This window comes from Saccopteryx bilineata, chromosome 2, assembly GCF_036850765.1.
Source record: "Saccopteryx bilineata isolate mSacBil1 chromosome 2, mSacBil1_pri_phased_curated, whole genome shotgun sequence".
NCBI classification, from domain to species: Eukaryota; Metazoa; Chordata; class Mammalia; order Chiroptera; family Emballonuridae; genus Saccopteryx; species Saccopteryx bilineata.
The window spans coordinates 218,505,370-218,522,974 of NC_089491.1; the positions used below are offsets into that span (position 1 = coordinate 218,505,370).

The 17,605-nt window shown below is 43.9% G+C and overlaps 1 protein-coding gene across 5 annotated transcripts in view; it reads right to left on the reverse strand.

Annotated features, from left to right (window-relative positions):
- Positions 1-7,796: 7,796 nt before the first annotated feature.
- Positions 7,797-17,605, reverse strand: part of PCNT (pericentrin) — a 112,695-nt gene continuing 102,886 nt past the window's right edge. For 3 of the 5 annotated variants that reach the window (XM_066259135.1, XM_066259132.1, XM_066259133.1), the window contains one exon: positions 16,921-17,392. In XM_066259135.1, the coding sequence (XP_066115232.1) occupies positions 17,349-17,392 (44 nt within the window). In that variant the 3' untranslated portion in view covers positions 16,921-17,348. Of the gene's footprint in view, positions 12,181-16,920; positions 17,393-17,605 lie in introns of those variants that run through there. The other 2 variants (XM_066259130.1, XM_066259136.1) reach the window with 2 other exon arrangements.

Consider the following 17,605-nt stretch of genomic DNA (forward strand, 5'->3'; position numbering starts at 1 on the left):
TTTCATATTTATTGATATCAAACATCTTGTACCCCAAGCTTTGTCAGCATCTGCTTCCAGAGAAGCCATCCTGCAACAGGTACTAGGGGTGGTGTGAAAGGTGATAAAATGGGGTTCCAGGATGCTCACTCATCACTTGTGGGTGTAGCACTCAGTCGCTGGCACAAGGTGGTGATCAGATTAATTTTTAACCATGATTGAAGTAGCAGGCACACTACTAAAGTGAAATGGAATACATTAGTGGATAATGTATTAGGCCTTTACATATATGGAAATAGTAACTGTAAGGAAGGGTAATGGCATTGAATACCTATTCCTTAGTACTATTGATGCTCTGTAAATAATAATAATAATAATAATAATAATAATAATAATGGATAGCTGGTGATTAGCAACAGACAATTGAAAGCCATGGAATCTCTGGATGTAAGTAAAGACACCCTCATCTTCTACATTGAGACAATAAAGACAAGGGTCAGGCCCAGGAATTAGTATATCAAAGATGGTAAACACCCAGTCAAGGAAGTTTTGTCAAATTTGGGGCCCTAGTTGGGAAAAGGTGGCCTATGACACATTGGTTGGGGAAGTCTTGGTAGACGCTTTCAAAGCTTTTGACTCCCCAGACTGCCTTGATCCTTTGGAGACTACCCACGTGGCTCACCTCTCCCTCCTAGCCATGCACACCTTCCCCCACCTTCTGCACACTAGCATATAATTATGGTTATTTCTTTGCATAATTCAGCTGGAACTATGATGAGATAGAAAAGGGGCTATAGCTCTCTGCCCCTTAAAATAACTATTCATTTCTAGAGCTGCAGTAACAAAGTACCACAAACTGGGTACCTTAACAGAAACTTACTGTCTCAATGCTGGAGGCTAGACATCAGAACAAGCTGACAGTATGGTTGGTTCCTTCTAAGGGTTGTGAGGGAAAGATCTGTTTTGTTCTTCTCTGCTAGCCTTTGGTGGTTTACTGGCAGTCTTTGGTGTTCCTTGTTTTGTGGATTCATCACAGCAATCTCTACCTTCATATTCACATGGTGTTTTTCCTTTATGTAGAAAAAAAAAGTAAGAGGAAGGAGTGCTCGTTTCTGTGTCCAAATTTCCCATTTATAAGGACACCAGTCATTGCATTAGGGCCCATCCTAATGAATTAACTTGGTTATTCTACAAAGACCCTATTTTCAAATAAGGTCACATTCACAGGTACTGGCATGGTTAGAATTTCATCATCTTTTGGAGGCATCATGGTGGGGGTGTGGGCACAATTCAACCCACAACAAGCTGTAAGATCCATCCTGACCAGTAGTGGCTCAATAGATAATAAACCTGGGACCCTGAGGTCCCAGGCTTGAAATCCTGAGGTCACCAACTTGAGCGTGGGGTCGCTGGCATAAGTGTGGAATCATAGACATGATCCCATGGTCTCTGGCTTGAGCAAGGGATGGTGAGCATGCTTGATGAGTGGTGGTCACCAACATCTTTAATTGAGCAGATGACCCCTTCAGAAGTCAAAAGGGAGCTGGAATGTAAAATTGGGTAGAAGAATTTATTAACTTATGAACAATCTTTTAAGATACGGGATCTAACACCACAGCAAAGACTAAGTGCAAACTTGCTCAAAGGATAGCTTTGAGAATGATAGTGTATCTATTACTATGTGGGGAATTGGCCAAGAGATTAAACTGCAGCCTTGAGGTAAATCTTTGGTGTGGACCTCAGAACGCCAAGTCCTGTGGAGGCAGAATGCTGTCCCGGCAAGCACTACTATGATGGTTTATAGCAGGGGTCCCCAAACTACGGCCCCGCGGGCCACATGCAGCCCCCTGAGGCCATTTATCCGGCCCCCTCCGCACTTCCGGAAGGAGCACCTCTTTCATTGGTGGTCAGTGAGAGGAGCATCTGCATCCTGTGCTCCTGGAGTACTGTATGTGGCGGTGCCGCAAAGCGCTGAGTCGCTCACGTACAGTACTACTTCTGGTGACACAGGATGCACGCGTCATGGCTCCGGAAGCGCGTCATATCACTTGTTACGACTAGCAGTGACAAATATGGAACCGGACATTGACCATCTCATTAGCCAAAAGCAGGCCCATAGTTCCCATTGAAATACTGGTCAGTTTGTTGATTTAAATTTACTTGTTCTTTATTTTAAATATTGTATTTGTCCCCGTTTTATTTTTTAAATTTAAAATAAGATATGTGCAGTGTGCATAGGGATTTGTTCATAATTTTTTTATAGTCCGGCCCTCCAACGGTCTGAGGGACAGTGAACTGGCCCCCTGTGTAAAAAGTTTGGGGACCCCTGATTTATAGGAAGCAGCTAATCCTTATAGCCCATTTTTCTACATGCCTGGGGGGCATTGGTTGGTCCTCTTTCTCTGCACCTGAATCCATTGTAGAATTATTTGACCCAGGCTCTACTAATTTGCTTGATGAGCAAAGAGACCAATAAATATGATAAGGCTGCAGAGATCTGGGTTCTCAGTCCTAGAGGCTGGGAGTCCCCTGTACCCATCTTTTCTCTGTTGTATCTTATATTTTTTCTTAAGTCCTGCAGTGCCTTTGTTTTGTGCACACCTATTACTGAGCTGGTTGTGGCATTGCTATATAACAAATTACTACACATTTAGTCACTCAAAACAACCATTTGCAGGCACTTTGGTTTTTGGTTTTTTTACAGAGACAGAGTCAGAGAGAGGGACAGATAGGGACAGACAGGAAGGGAGAGAGATAAAAAGTATCAATTCTTCGTTGCGGCATTTTAGTTGTTCGTTGATTGCTTTCTCATATATGCCTTCACTGGGGGGCTACAGCAGAGCGAGTGACCCCTTGCTCAAGCCAGCTACCTTGGAGTCACATCTGTGATCCCACACTCAAGTCAGCAACTCCTCGCTCAAGCTGGTGAACCCACACTCAAGCTGGTAGCCTCAGGGTTTCGAACCTGAGTCCTTCGCATCCCAGTCCAACGCTCTATCCACTGCACCACCACCTGGTCAGGCTGCAGGCATTTTGTTTTATTGCACTTCAAGAATGTTGCGTTTTTCACAAATTGAAAGCAAGACCCTCCACCAGCAAAAGTATTATGACTCACTTTATTATGATACTTGTTTTATTGTGCAACATCTGTCTACCTGCAATATCTCCAAGGTATGCCTGTATCATCTCTAGTTACTGCAGGGCATAGTGGGGATGGCTAATCTCTGTTCACAGCATCTGAGGCCTCAGCTGGAACAGCTTGAAGGCTGGAAGTTGGAATAACCTGAAAGTTCATTTACTCACATGGCTAACAGTTGATGCTGGAACCCAGACTGGGGATATTAGCCAGCACACCCACACACGGTCATTCCCTATGGCCTTGGCTTCCTCACAATATTATGGCTGGGTTCCAAGGGCAACTGTCCAAAGACAAAGGAAGGCCATAGCCTTTTTGTGAACTAGCCTCAGAAGCCATATACATCATTCTGCCACTACCTGCCTATTAGTAATGAGTCACTAAATCTCACCTATATTAAAAGAGAGGAGACTTAGACTTCATCTTCTGAAGGGAAGAGTAGCAAAGAATTTGCAGATATATTTGTAAAACACCACATGTAGATAAAGCTATATCCCCAGTAAGTAAAGTTTAAGTGACAGAATTGCTACAGTGGACTGTGGGGGGGGGGGGGAGTAGTGAAATGCCTGAGAATGTGGATGTGCTGAAATTTATATACTCCGTACTTCCTTAAGACCCACCAGATTATATTCCACACACAGGCACAAGTAACACATTTACAAAAGTAGTAAGAAACAGGCTGATGAAAGGGGCACTGTTATCACCAAAATGTTCAGTGGCAGCTCATCTCCGTAGGCAAAAGCTGACAATATGAAAAACTGCTCCAGAACTTGTCTGGGTGACAGCAATAGGGATGATAGGGTCCTAAAACAAAAGAGGCCAGGAGGTAGCACTGAATTTACAGAAGTCAGAGTATTGCAATTATAATGGCCAAGAAAGTCTTGAGTGGCAGCCAAGACAGCCTGACCTGTAGAGAGTTAGAGAACTGGCTGATAAAACATACCATCTCACCTGACCAGGTGGTGGCACAGTGGCTAGAGCATCAGACTGGGCTGCAGAGGACCCAGGTTAAAAACCCTGAGGTCACCAACTTGAGCACGGGCTCACCAGCTTGAGTGTGGGGTCACTGGCTTGAGCATGGAATAATGGACATGACCCCATGGTCACTGGCTTAAAGCCCAAAGTCGCTGGCTTGAGCAAGGGGTCACTGGCTTGGCTGTAGCCCCCGGTCAACGCACATATGAGAAAGCAGTCAATGAACAACATATATAAGGTGCTGCAATGAAGAATTGATACTTCTCATCTCTCTCCCTTCCTGTCTGTCCCTATCTGTCCCTTTCTCTGTCTCTCTCTCTCTCTGTCTCTGTCACACACACAAACACACACAATATATATACCATCTCTATAGGCAAAATTGATGGGCAGCTAAGGATACTACTAGCAGAAATGTCTGGGATGATTGACTAGGAAAATCAAAATGATTGCACAATAAAAAAATCATGATCCCACACCGTTTCTGGACCTGAGCCAGTTTTCAGGCATAGAACCCATTTACTGAATTGGCCAAATATCAAAGACCCCACAGTATGCCACATGTATACACAAATAAATTCCAAGTTTGTTTTCAAAGGGTCCAATAGCCATTTCCTTTGATGACTATACCCATAGGAAAAATGGGTGGCCAAACCTTTTGAAGACTGGTGGATACAGGGTCTGAATTGACTTTGATGTGCAGATACCTTATCATCATGGCCCCATTAGTGTGGCTGCACAGAGTGGGAGAGGATAATGAAGTCTTGCCCAAGGTCCAACTTTCCCCAGTCCCCAACTGAATATTGGCATTGACATTCTTGGCAGTTAACATTACTCTCACATTGGGTCCCTGACCTGTAGGTTTGGAGCAATCATAATAGGAAAAGCCACGCAGAACCCTCTGAAACAGCCCCATCCCTATCAAGATCATAAAACAATATCACATCCAGAGGTGAAAATGGCAGAGATTGGTGACACTTTTAAAGATTCAAAGGGTGCAGAGTGGTGGTTTTCAAATCTTTAATTCGCTAGCATGACCCCTGCAGAAATTGGAAGGATGCTGGTTTATAATAGCCTTTTTGCCGATGTGGTAGGTGACTTTTGATTTGGTGTGTTCTTTTCTGTCCCTCTCAGAAGACCAGAAATATTTACATTCAGGTATAACAAAGATACAGTTTTGCTCAAAATCTGTTACCTATCATAATCCAAAATCATCAGGACCATCTAGATATCCTGGAGAATTACATTGTCTCATTACATCAATAACATTATGTAGATAAATTATCAAGATTCAGGAACCTGCTACATCCATAACATTTTTAGGGGTCCAGTGGTCAGTGGTGCCCAAGGGCAACCCTTCTAAAAATTAGACAATTACTGCATCTTGCATCTTCAACCATTAAGAAAGCAGGACATTGTTGGGACTTTAGGTTCTGGAAGCAGCATACTCCACATGTAGGAATACTGCTCTGACCCAAATATTGGGTGATGTGGAAGACTGCAGCTTCGATAAGAGCCCAGAATAGGAAGTTTCTGTAATAGGCCGTGTAACACAGGAGGTCCAGACCCAGAAAATGGATCTGGTGTCATTGCAGGATCTCAAAGGAACCACAAGGAGGACCAGGTGGAGCAGACATAGCCTTTATTATGTACATACAGGGGCAGAAACAAAGGCAGCTGGTAAGTTCAAGTTCCACACTGGCTGGATGGGGTTGCAGTTTAAATAGCTAAGCCCTGGGTGGTTACTCAAGCAAAACTTTTTGTCTCCATGCAAGCAAGCAGGCAAGCAGGGGGTAGTGGGGAAGGGTATGCACCATTCTATTTCGTCCCTCTGCAGCCTGGGTCATATGGTCTAGCAGGTGCTATTGGTTATTGGTGGTAGGGAACAATACAATGCGGAGTTTCTGGCATGTTCCTGTAGGAGATTCACAATGCAGGATCCTGAAGTTCTGCCATGCCACTCAGAACACAGAATTATGTGCCTTTGGAGGGAAAAATATCCTTGTGTGCAACTGTGCTCCAATGGAGATGGAACATGAACACCTCATCTTGGAACATCAAGTGACCATGCAGCTAAAACCACCCATGATGATATAGGTTTTGTCAGACTCACAAGTCATAAGGTTGGTTGGGCCCAGCAACAATCCATCATAAGATGGAAGTAGTATACAGTGTGTCCGTAAAGTCATGGTGCACTTTTGACCGGTCCCAGGAAAGCAACAAAATACGATAGAAATGTGAAATCTGCACCAAATAAAAGGAAAACCCTCCCAGTTTCTGTAGGATGATGTGGCAGCATGTGTGCATGCGCAGATGATGATGTAACATCGTGTATACAGCGGAGCAGCCCACGGCCATACCAGTCGAGATGTGGACGGTACAGAGGAAAGTTCAGTGTGTTCTATGGCTTGCTAAATTCGAATCCGTGACCAAAGCGCGACGTGAATATTGGCACATTTATAACGAAGTGCCACCACATAGGAATAACACTACTCAGTGGGATAAGCAGTTGAAGGAAACCAGCAGTTTGGTGCAGAAACCCCATTCTGGTAGGCCATCAGTCAGTGACGAGTCTGTAGAGGCTCTACGGGATAGCTACCTAAGGAGCCCTAAAAAATCTGTGCATGAGCCCACATCGAACTGCACTGAATAGGTATGAAACTGAGTTTTCCTTGTATTTGGTGCAGATTTCACATTTCTATCGTCTTTTGTTGCTTTCCTGTGACCGGTCAAAAGTGCACATGTGTCTTTATGGACACACTGTATTTAAGATTGAGCATGAAAATGTACAGAGGTCACAAGTGAATGAATAGGTATCCCAGACTCACAAGGCATCCACTGCTGTTATAAATTAGAGCCTGTCACTTCACACTTGTGACCACATGGGGGAGACTTACGACCAGTTGAAAGAGGAGAAAAGCTTGAGCTTGGTTCATAGATGGATTGACGATATGTGAGTTCAGAAGGAAAGTGGACAGTAACTACATTACAGGCTCACTCAGGCGGCCTTGAAAGATACTGATAAGGGCATATGCAGCCAACAGATCTAGTCATTTACTTTTTTTGTGTAAGAAGTGGCCCAAGGAGAGACTATGTGGACTCATGGGCAGTGCTGGGTGTCCCGGGTGACTGGTTAAGGGCCTGGAGGAAAACAGTTGGTAGTTGGGACAAGGAGTTCTGTGGTAGAAGTATGTAGGTAAATGTACTGACATAGATATCAAGTAGGATGATCTTTGTATAAATGCTAATGAGCCCCACAGAGCATCCATGAAAGTATTTAACAACCAAGTGGACTGACTCGCCTAGAGGACATTGGACAGCAGCTCATTGGCAAGCCCAGTACGAGTTATAAGAACAAAATGGCCAAGGTAGTGGGGTTAGATGCCATTCATGGGTCAAACTGTGGATTCTTTGGGTTTTTTTTTTTTTTTTTACAGAGACAGAGTCAGACAGAGGGATAGACAGGGACAGACAGACAGGAAGAGAGAGTGAGAAGCATCAATCAGTTTTTCGTTGTGAGACCTTAGTTGTTCATTGATTGCTTTCTCATATGTGCCTTGACCGCAGGCCTTCAGCAGACCGAGTAACCCCTGCTCGAACCAGCGACCTTGGGTCTAAGCTGGTGAGCTTTGCTCAAAGCAGATGAGCCCGTGCTCAAGTTGGCGACCTCGGGGTCTCAAACCTGGGTCCTCGGCATCCCAGTCCGATGCTCTATCCACTGTGCCACCGCCTGGTCAGGCAAACTGTGGATTCTTTGACCAAAGCTGATCTAGCCACTAAATGTCTAACCTGCCAGCAAAAGAGACCAATGCTGAGCTTCCCATATGGCCCTTTTCATCAAGAAGCCCAACCAACCAAGTTTATTATAACCCTTTCATCCTGGATGAGCCAGCAGTTCATTTTCATAGGAATAGGTTTATATTCTTTATCTAGGTTTTCCTTTCCTTTTCACAAGTGTCCCTAGCAAGGGCTTCAGGTGTGCTTGCTCCAACACAGGATCCCATATGGCATCACATCAAATGGATTCACTGTACAGCAAAGGAATTGCAGGAACCATGAGATCCACTGCATGACAGAGCATTGGGACAGACAGCTAAAGGCAAAGCTGAAGTACCAAGTTGGAGGTAACATTCTGTGACAATGGGATGCCATTCAAAAGCTTTATTTTATATGGCACTGTGCTCCTAAAAGGAAGGACACATGAGTCTGAAACCCAAAGGGTAGAAATAGTAGTGACCTCACCATCACTTGCAAGAATTCCCTGGGAACATTGTGCTTCCTATCCTCCAAGGTTTACTCTGCAAGGTTTGAGATCCTGGTCCCCAAAAGGGACACTTGCCAGGGAACACAACAGGTATTCCATTAGATTATAAAGCATGGGTGATGTCTGGGAACCTTGCAGTCCTTGCATCTAGGAACCAGCAGACACAGGAAGAGTCACTCTTTCGGCAGTGGAGAAGGCAGGGCTGCGATCACATGCATTCATTACACATGGGGAAGAGTATGTGTGGGACACAGGAAATCACTCTCTCGGCAGTGGAGAAGGCAGGGCTGCGATCACATGCATTACACATGGGGAAGAGTATGTGTGGGACATAGGAAGAGTTACTCTCTTGGCAGTGGAGAAGGCAGGGCTGCTATCACATGCATTACACACGGGGAAGAGTATGTATGGGACCCAGATGATCCATGAGGGAGCATTTTGGTCCTCCTTTGCTTAACTGTAATTAAAAAACTAGAGAATCCGCCTGACCAGGCGGTGGCGCAGTGGATAGAGCGTTGGACTGGGATGTGGAAGACCCAGGTTCGAGACCCCGAGGTCGCCAGCTTGAGCACGAGCTCGTCTGGTTTGAGCAAAAGCCCCCCAGCTTGAACCCAAGGTCGTTGGCTCCAACAAGGGGTTACTCAGTCTGCTGAAAGCCCGCGGTCAAGGCACATATGAGAAAGCAATCAATGAACTAAGGTGTTGCAACGCGCAATGAAAAACCAATGATTGATTCTTCTCATCTCTCTCCATTCCTGTCTGTCTGTCCCTGTCTATCCCTCTCTCTGACTCACTCTGTCTCTGTAAAAAATAAAAAAATAAATAAGAACTAGAGAATCCAACTTGCACAGGTAGTGAGAGAGTCTGCCACTTCTTTTTGCTGTTGTTTTTGTTGGTGGTGGTAGTTTAATTTATTACTGTTTGATATCAGTGACACTTGACATACCCCATCAGAGCAGTGGGCCCCATGCCCACACAATTTTGACCTGCCCGATAAAATACAGTATGAGGAATGGATGGCTACAGACATGCATCCACAGCTTTAACTATGGTAATTCCAAACTGCAGCCACAGTGCTGCCAGGAAAAGAATGGAAAAACAGGTGTCACATGTTCCCTAACTCAGTTTTTCTTCGTTTTAAACAGTTAATGCTTTGGCCCTGGCCGGTTGGCTCAGTGGTAGAGTGTCAGCCTGGCGTGCAGAAGTCCCGGGTTTGATTCCCGGCCAGGGCACACAGGAGAGGCGCCCATCTGCTTCTCCACCCCTCCCCCTCTCCTTCCTCTCTGTCTTTCTCTTCCCCTCCCGCAGCGAGGCTCCATGGGAGCAAAGATGGCCCGGGCGCTGGGGATGGCTCCTTGGCCTCTGCCCCAGGCACTACAGTGGCTCTGGTCGCAACAGAGCGACACCCCGGAGGGGCAGAGCATCGCTCCCTGGTGGGTAGAGTGTCGCCCCCTGGTGGGCGTGCTGGGTGGATCCCGGTTGGGCGCATGCGGGAGTCTGTCTATCTCTCCCCGTTTCCAGCTTCAGAAAAATACATAAACAAAACTAAACAAAAAAAAAGTTAATGCTTTTACAGACACTGCTGGTGCCAGGACAGGGCCAGACATGCTCTTTGCTATATAAATATGGAAGACCTTCATTTATACAGTTTCACCCCAAGTCTGAAGTGACATCTGCTATTTGTGACTGCTAAGGGCGATGCTGTCTCAGCTCTGGATGGCTGTCTTCCTCATTGACACTTCCTGAGTGGTCCTCCTCTTGTTCCTGTTATCGTCACTCACCACCAGCTTGGCCCAGGACCCGCAGCTCAGCTGCCACTGGTCCCCTTTAGCTGATCCTGTGCCTTCTCTGGCTGAGCTTGGTTTTTATTTGACTGAGCAAGACTCAGTTCCAAGCCTTCCTCTTAGCTTTCCTTGCCTTCACTGTCATCTTTTTCTGCTGCACGCTGGTGAAGACCGATGCAGTATAGTGGAGTCTTCAATGGTCGGGGAGCCTCCAGGTTGAAGGTCTATGTTCTGGCACAGGCTATTGAGGCTGCAGTACTTGTGGCTGTGGATGAGCTTGCAGTACCAGGGAAACTGGACAGATAAACACCTTGCTGAGCTGAAGTCCACCACCCCTGTCCCTGTTCTTGACCATGGCACCCACTATCTTTAATTGGTGAGGTTGAGTGGGTTGGGAGAGTTTCTTGGCAGACAGCCCCGATACTTCTTTTGATTCTTGCTCTCATTGTCCTTGTCATGGTTGCAGGTGTTGGAGGGGATTGGGAGCCGGCTTCTGGATCCTCTGACCACTGCCATCCGGCTGTAAGGGAGATAGCATGGCACAGGTGCTACTGTCTCAAATAGTAGTTTGACATTACCTCAAACTTGTAAGATGTGATTTCCAAGCTGGTGCTAAAGAGAGCCTTCAGCTGGCCACTATACTTTAGTCAAAACAATTTCTTCTAGCCTGACCTGTGGTGGTGCAGTGGATAAAGCACCGACCTGGAATGTTGAGGTTGCTGGTTCAAACCCTGAGCCTACCTGGTCAAGGCACATATGGGAGTTGATGCTTTCTGCTCCTCCCCTTCCTTTCTCTCTGTCTCTCTCTCTTTCTCTCCCCTCTCTAAAATAAATAAATAAAATCTTTTATTAAAAAAAAAAAAAATTTCTTCTAGCTGATGGAATAGGTGATAGATTTATAAATTGGCTCCTTATAAGGAGGGCAAGGAGAGACCAAATAAAGGCAGACCACTCCAGACTGAAAAGTGGCAGGTTTAATAAATAAGGGAACTTAAGGCTTGTTTTGGGTGACACAAGATCAATAGATCTCCACACCCACCCACCAGAACCTTGAGTTTATATAAAAGCCTTAACTGGTTTCAGTCATATGTACCATTCAGATGGTTTCAACACCTTCCTCTCTCAAGGCTGCATCCTTGGGGTGGCTTCTACCTCAGGGAAGGCAAGCAGAACACACATTCCAAGGATGGGAGTGGGTAGCAGGTGTCCACAATTGCCCAGGTCCAGCTCACAGGTCAATCGGAAGTCACATTCTCTCAAGGACCTCCTCTAACATATGCTAAGGCCAGTGAATTCCACGAGTGTGAGCTCATTCCTGCATGTTCATTGCTTTAATATATGCCCACCGTTAAGAGGCAGTGTTGTGGAGAATTACAGCAATGGCGAAGACATTTTAAGTCCATGGATGGTTGGTGTTGGCTGATGTACTGTAGACAGGAAAGCCAAATTCACACCTGGAATATGGGACTATTCCTGGAGGACAAATCACTGCTCCTTGATAAACAGAAGGAACCAGGTCACCACATCAAAGTCTCAGCACTGGCCTCTACTGTTGGAAAGGAACTATATTGTTGAACCAATGTTAAGATACCTTTCTGCTACTGTAGCCACGTTTTATGACACCATTCAGAAAGTACCATGTTGGCTAAAGAAAGAACATTATCTTGTCCATCAAATTCCATTTCCACTGTGCATGTCCTCTGGTAGGCGAGGTCTGTTTACATACCTTTCCTGTAGACTCCTTGATACCAATCTTTCGATCTTCCCTCTGTCATCAAACAGCTGGACAACTGATTACCTACTGCACATGAGTATTTAGATCAGTAACTCAGATCAACTCTTTCCATGTGAAATGGACCACCAGAAGTACTATCCAAAGTTCGCCAACTGGAAATCCTCCAAAATCCACCTGAAAGCTGGACTGTAGTGCAGCAACTATACTGGGTGATGCCAGCATATGGTGCAGATCCCTCTGCAGAACAAACCTATCTTCCTTCTCTTGTCAACTGGTCACAGAGAACTTCCCATAAGACCACAGATGTGGACTGAAAGGGAGACAGTGAAGTAGAACATTCAGCACCATGAAGACTACTCACTCTGGTCATTTACTTATACCTTCTGGATCTGTTCAGGCTGTTTTGTATATACTTGTTATGGACTGATTACCTGCCCCAATTCATATGTTGAAATCTTATCCCCTAGTGCAGTGGTTCTCAAAGTGTGCTCCCTAGAAGATTTCCAGGTGCACCCGATGGTATTCCAGAGAAATATGTGCCTGTTGGGGACCAAAAAACCAACAGGGTTTTTGGAGTTTAGATTTTTGCGGGACAGAGGTGAGGGGAATTGGCTGTAAACTGACAGTCTGCCCAACCCCCCACCTCACTTGCCTGATTAGGTTGCCTTTCCCCCCATGTTCCCCAGTAAGACTGGAGGTAAGTTTCTTCTATCCTTTGTTTGGTGTCAAGTTAAGATGATATGTATGGTGGGGATTTTCTGCACTCAACACAATTAAGAGTAAAGAGAGAGGAATTCTTCAATGTATTGACAAGAAATGAGAGTTTGCCTTTCAAATATATGCCCAAACATTGACGAAATCGCTAGGAACCTGCCGAATTTACTAAATCTTACTAAGAATGTATCTATATATATATAAGGTCTACCGGAAAGTTCTGTCCGTTTTTGGAATAAAACAAAATACAAATTTTTCTTACCGTCAATAAACTTTATTAAATAATATATTTCCACACCAATCCTATCTTCCTAATATGGTCCGAAATGGTTTGCTGAGCTGAATTAAGCCTTTCTGCGATCTCCGACGTTGTCAGAAAAGGATCTTGCTCCAACATGGTCTAACAACATCATCATCAATCGAAGATGGTCGCCCAGAACGTGGCTTATCAGAAAGGTCGAAATCACCTGTTTCGAATTTTTCAAACCATCTTCTGCATGTCCTATCAGAAACTGTACCTTCACCAAACACTTTCAATAAATTTCTACATGCTTCTGTAGCATTTCTTCCTTGTTGAAATTCGTAAAAATTACAGTGGTGTAAATGAACTTTATCAGTAGCCATGGGTACACTATCGCTTCACACATAAGACTAACGTGAATCAACTCTGTTTTAGTTAATTTGCTACGTCAGTATGTATACATTAAGTGATAAAAATAGAGGCACACATGCGCCAAATAAACGTGCTTACATGTTGAAACTTGTTGTGATAGAAACGGACAGAACTTTCCGGTAGACCTTATATAAAAAGATAACTTTGTCTTTTTTAACCCCTCTTTTTTACGAATTCTAAAAAGCATAACTCAAGAAATGTAACATAAAAAATGTTTTTAATGTAAGAATTTAATTTTGTCATATTATTTCATTTAATTACCATAAAAGCACGCTTGGACTTTATATTTTTTTCTTTAATATGTGACTTATTATAACATATTTCTCAGAAATTTGTATATAGTGCACTTACAATTATTTGTAAGATTTTTTTTTTATTCATTTTAGAGAGGAGAGAGAAAGGGAGAGAGACAGAGAGGGAGAGAGGAGAGAGAGACAGAGAGAGAAGGTGGGGAGGAGCTGGAAGCATCAACTCCCATATGTGCCTTGACCAGACAAGCCCAGGGATTCGAACCGGCGACCTCAGCATTTCCAGGTCGACACTTTATCCATTGCGTCACCACAGGTCAGGCTATTTGTAGGATTTTAAATGTACCCTGACTTCAAAAAGTTTGAGAACCACTGCCCTAGTGTGATGGTGTTAGAAGGTGGGAGCTTCATGAGTTAACTGGGATTAGATGATGTCATGAAGGTGGAGGCCTCATGAATGAGATTTGTGCCCATGTAAGTCATGAGAGAGCTTGTTTATCCTCTATGCTCTCCTCCATATGAACATAGTTTGCAACCCAGAAAAGAAGAACCCCTCCAGCCTCCAAATTGAGAAAAATAAATATGAATTGTATGGGCTATCTCCTCGTAATTGAAATGGGTCCAGAGGCAAGTCTCCATCCTAGGTGCAATCATAGAGGTTTATATTCAGGCTCTCTTAACATGTTTTACTCAACACCAATTACACATGGCAAATAATCATGACTCTGTCATGAAGCTGTGACAAAAATCATTGGATAAGGTTTAGGGAGCTTGAGGTCGGTGAACACATTGATGTGCTAACAGGATGGCACACTTGCTGAGGGCTCAGAAGCTCTGTGCCCCTGCCCCCATAACTGTCCCCCACATCTTTTCCTTGTGGTTGGTTCCTAAGTTATATCCTTTATAATAAGCTGGTAATCTTTTTTTTTCTTTTTTTTTACAGAGACAGAAAGAGAGTCAGAGAGAGGGACAGACAGGAATGGAGAGAGATGAGAAGCATCAGTCATCAGTTTTTTGTTGCGACACCTTAGTTGTTCATTGATTTCTTTCTCATATGTGCCTTGACCGTGGGCCTTCAGCAGACCGAGTAACCCCTTGCTCGAGCCAGCGACCTTGGGTCCAAGCTGGTAAGCCTTGCTCAAACCAGATGAGCTAGCGCTCAAGCTGGCAACCTCGGGGTCTTGAACCTGGGTCCTCCGCATCCCAGTCCGACGCTCTATCCACTGTGCCACCGCCTGGTCAGGCTAAGCTGGTAATCTTAAATGTAGCACTGTACTGAGTTCTGAGTCATTCTAGCCAATTACCAAACTGAGGGGGGAGGTTGTGAAAACCCCCAAATTTGCATTTGGCCAAGCAGAAGTGTGTGTAGCCTGGGGAATGGTGTTTGGCTGGTGTCTAAAGTGGAGGTAGTCTGTGGGACTGATAGTCCTTAACCTATGCTATTACTTGTGGTCTATGCTAAGTCTGGTAGTGTGAGAATTGAACTGAATTATATGACACTCGGAGAACTGGTGTTGAAGAATAACACAAGACAGGACTCATGTAGGTCGAGGAGGCAATAGTAAATGGCATGATCAGGTGGCTCAGGTTCCCACTAAATTTCTGCTGACTTGCCCCCAATACTCTGCCCACTCCTACAGGATATGGACTTTTTCTGTCCAAAACTCAATTGTGAACTCCCCAAGTTACTTTTTCATCATGACTGCTTCTGATCAGAAAATTCTGACAGCAAAAGTATGGCATTAGGCTTATGGCCATGCATTATGGTTGTCAACAGGAGCGCACCTAATGGATGGTGGAAAGCCTACCTGCTGAAGACTCACTCGTGGTACCATTTCTCCCACAGCCAGAGTATATTGGCCTGGGAATCCAAAGGGTTAAGACAAAAATATCCCCTCTTCAGGGAATTTTTGCTTCCCATCCTATGACTTTGTTTGGGCTCTGCTGTCCCATTGGAAGATAGCTTCCACCAGATATAGCAATGTCTATTTGACAGAATGAGACACATCTGAATCAGCAAGTAAAGACAGGGTTACTGTACTGGTTGGTGCAAATGACCCCAATTATAGAGAAGAAATTGGGTAGCTGGCACAAAATGAGGACAGAAAAATCTGTACCTGTGATCTACTGTTTTACTGGGCCCCTCCCCTCTTGGCACTTAATACTTCCAAGTTTGGTTGTAAAAGGAAGTTCTCTAAAGACAATACTATACTGCTCACAAAAATTAGGGGATATTTCAAAATGAATATGAAGTGATAAAATATCTTCTACTTTTGTGAGCAGAATTAGAGGATATTTCAAAACGAATATGAAGCTATAAAAAAATCCCCTAATTTTTGTGAGAATTGTAGATATTTCAAAATGAATATGAAGCAATAAAATATCCTCTAATTTTTGTGAGCAGTGTATTAATGTCTCAAATCTTTTAGATAGGAAAAGTTTAGGTCACCTACCCGGCCAAGGTGCCTACTTAGGTTCAGAAGAAGCAGGTGATAGAAGGAGGTGGTGGTAAACGTCAAATGAAGCCTTGTGACTACTTACAAAAGCAGGGATGATGCACTTTTTACTTTAATGCTTGCCTTGGGTACCTCCTTTCAGCTTACCTTTTGTTTGGCAGACTGGGGTGCATGAACTGTACAAATCAGTCCTGAAAGAGTAGGCGGCACCATTGAGAGATGACACCATGGGGGCCATGGAAAGAGGTAAAGAGTATTTGCCTTGCATTGGGTAGGTGCATTAAATTGCATCCTAGTAATTAAATTTGGGTAGGAGGGTGAGAAGAAAAACTTAGTAGGCAAGGGGTGGGCTGTACTGGCCACCTGCCCATGTGCTTCCAGTTCGACTAAGCCTGTCTGTTCTGCACAAGCTGCTGACTTCCACATGGATTTCAGCTTCAGCAAATCAGGTGAAAGAGCACAGAACCCAGGGGAAAAGGTGGGAAGGTTCTAAACAGTGATCTTATAGAAGCATCAGCTAATATGAAGAAAAACGCAGACAGGACCAGTGTTGCATGTTGAAAAAAAGTCTATCACCACAATCAGTGACTTAGAAAAACTTTTTCTATATTAAAACCCCAGCCCAGCAGAATGTCATATTCAAAGGTCTTAAAACACAGTAAGATGCTTGTAAATACATATACCTTTAGAGATTTCTGGGTATAGGATACTTGGCTAGGTATCACATGGTACAACTGAGTATCAGTAAAAAGAGCAGTCATGAGTTAATATAGAGTAGCCTCATAGAGAAGTAAAATGAGAAACCAAGATGAAGCAATAGGCAAATGTCTTACTAGAGGAAGAATACTGTTAGTTCCAATGAAAATCTCTGATTTACAGGATTTAACATAAATTCTAACTCTCTACCCCCTCCAACGGATAAAAGCAAACTGGATAAGACTAAAAAACAACACAAGGACTATTCACAAATATAATAGTGCTTTAATTATATTCTCTCTTTTTGTTTTTCTTTTTAAACCAAATTTCCATCTGTACACTTTAAGAAAACAAACAGGGAACCATTCTCTGCTTACCCTCTCGGAGGCAAGCAGGGTGGCCAACATGCAAAGAACCAGGTAGGTGCCCGTCACTCATGAGTGCACACATTACCTCTTGAAGGTAAGGCGCTAAAACATACTGAAGTGACATAGAAAGTATTCCATTTGGCTTTGTAGCAATGCACAAAGGTGAGAACACGTAGCTAATGGCTCTGGGGCTGGCATCTCCGGCATGTGAGGCGAGGCACCGCTCAGTATGCCATGCCATACCACAGCTTTCCATAGAAGAAGGAAAAAATCTTTTCCTCAAGTACAACTGCCAGAGGTAAAAAAAAAACCAAGGATTTTATTTACTGTTTCTTCTTCTGGCAGCAGGATTTCTTTGAAGTGGAATCTAAATATAAATAAAAATGATGTAGCAATTTGTTAGGAGGTTTCACATGTCTTTAAGAAGAATTCCACAATTTTGAAACACTACCACTAAATTAATATTTTTTATGTAAAAATATGAATAATTAAAATATGCAGAGGTTTAAATTATGACAAAAAAAACTGGAAAAATTGTATGCTGGCTGAAATAATCTTTGTATGAGTTTAAGAGAAAGGA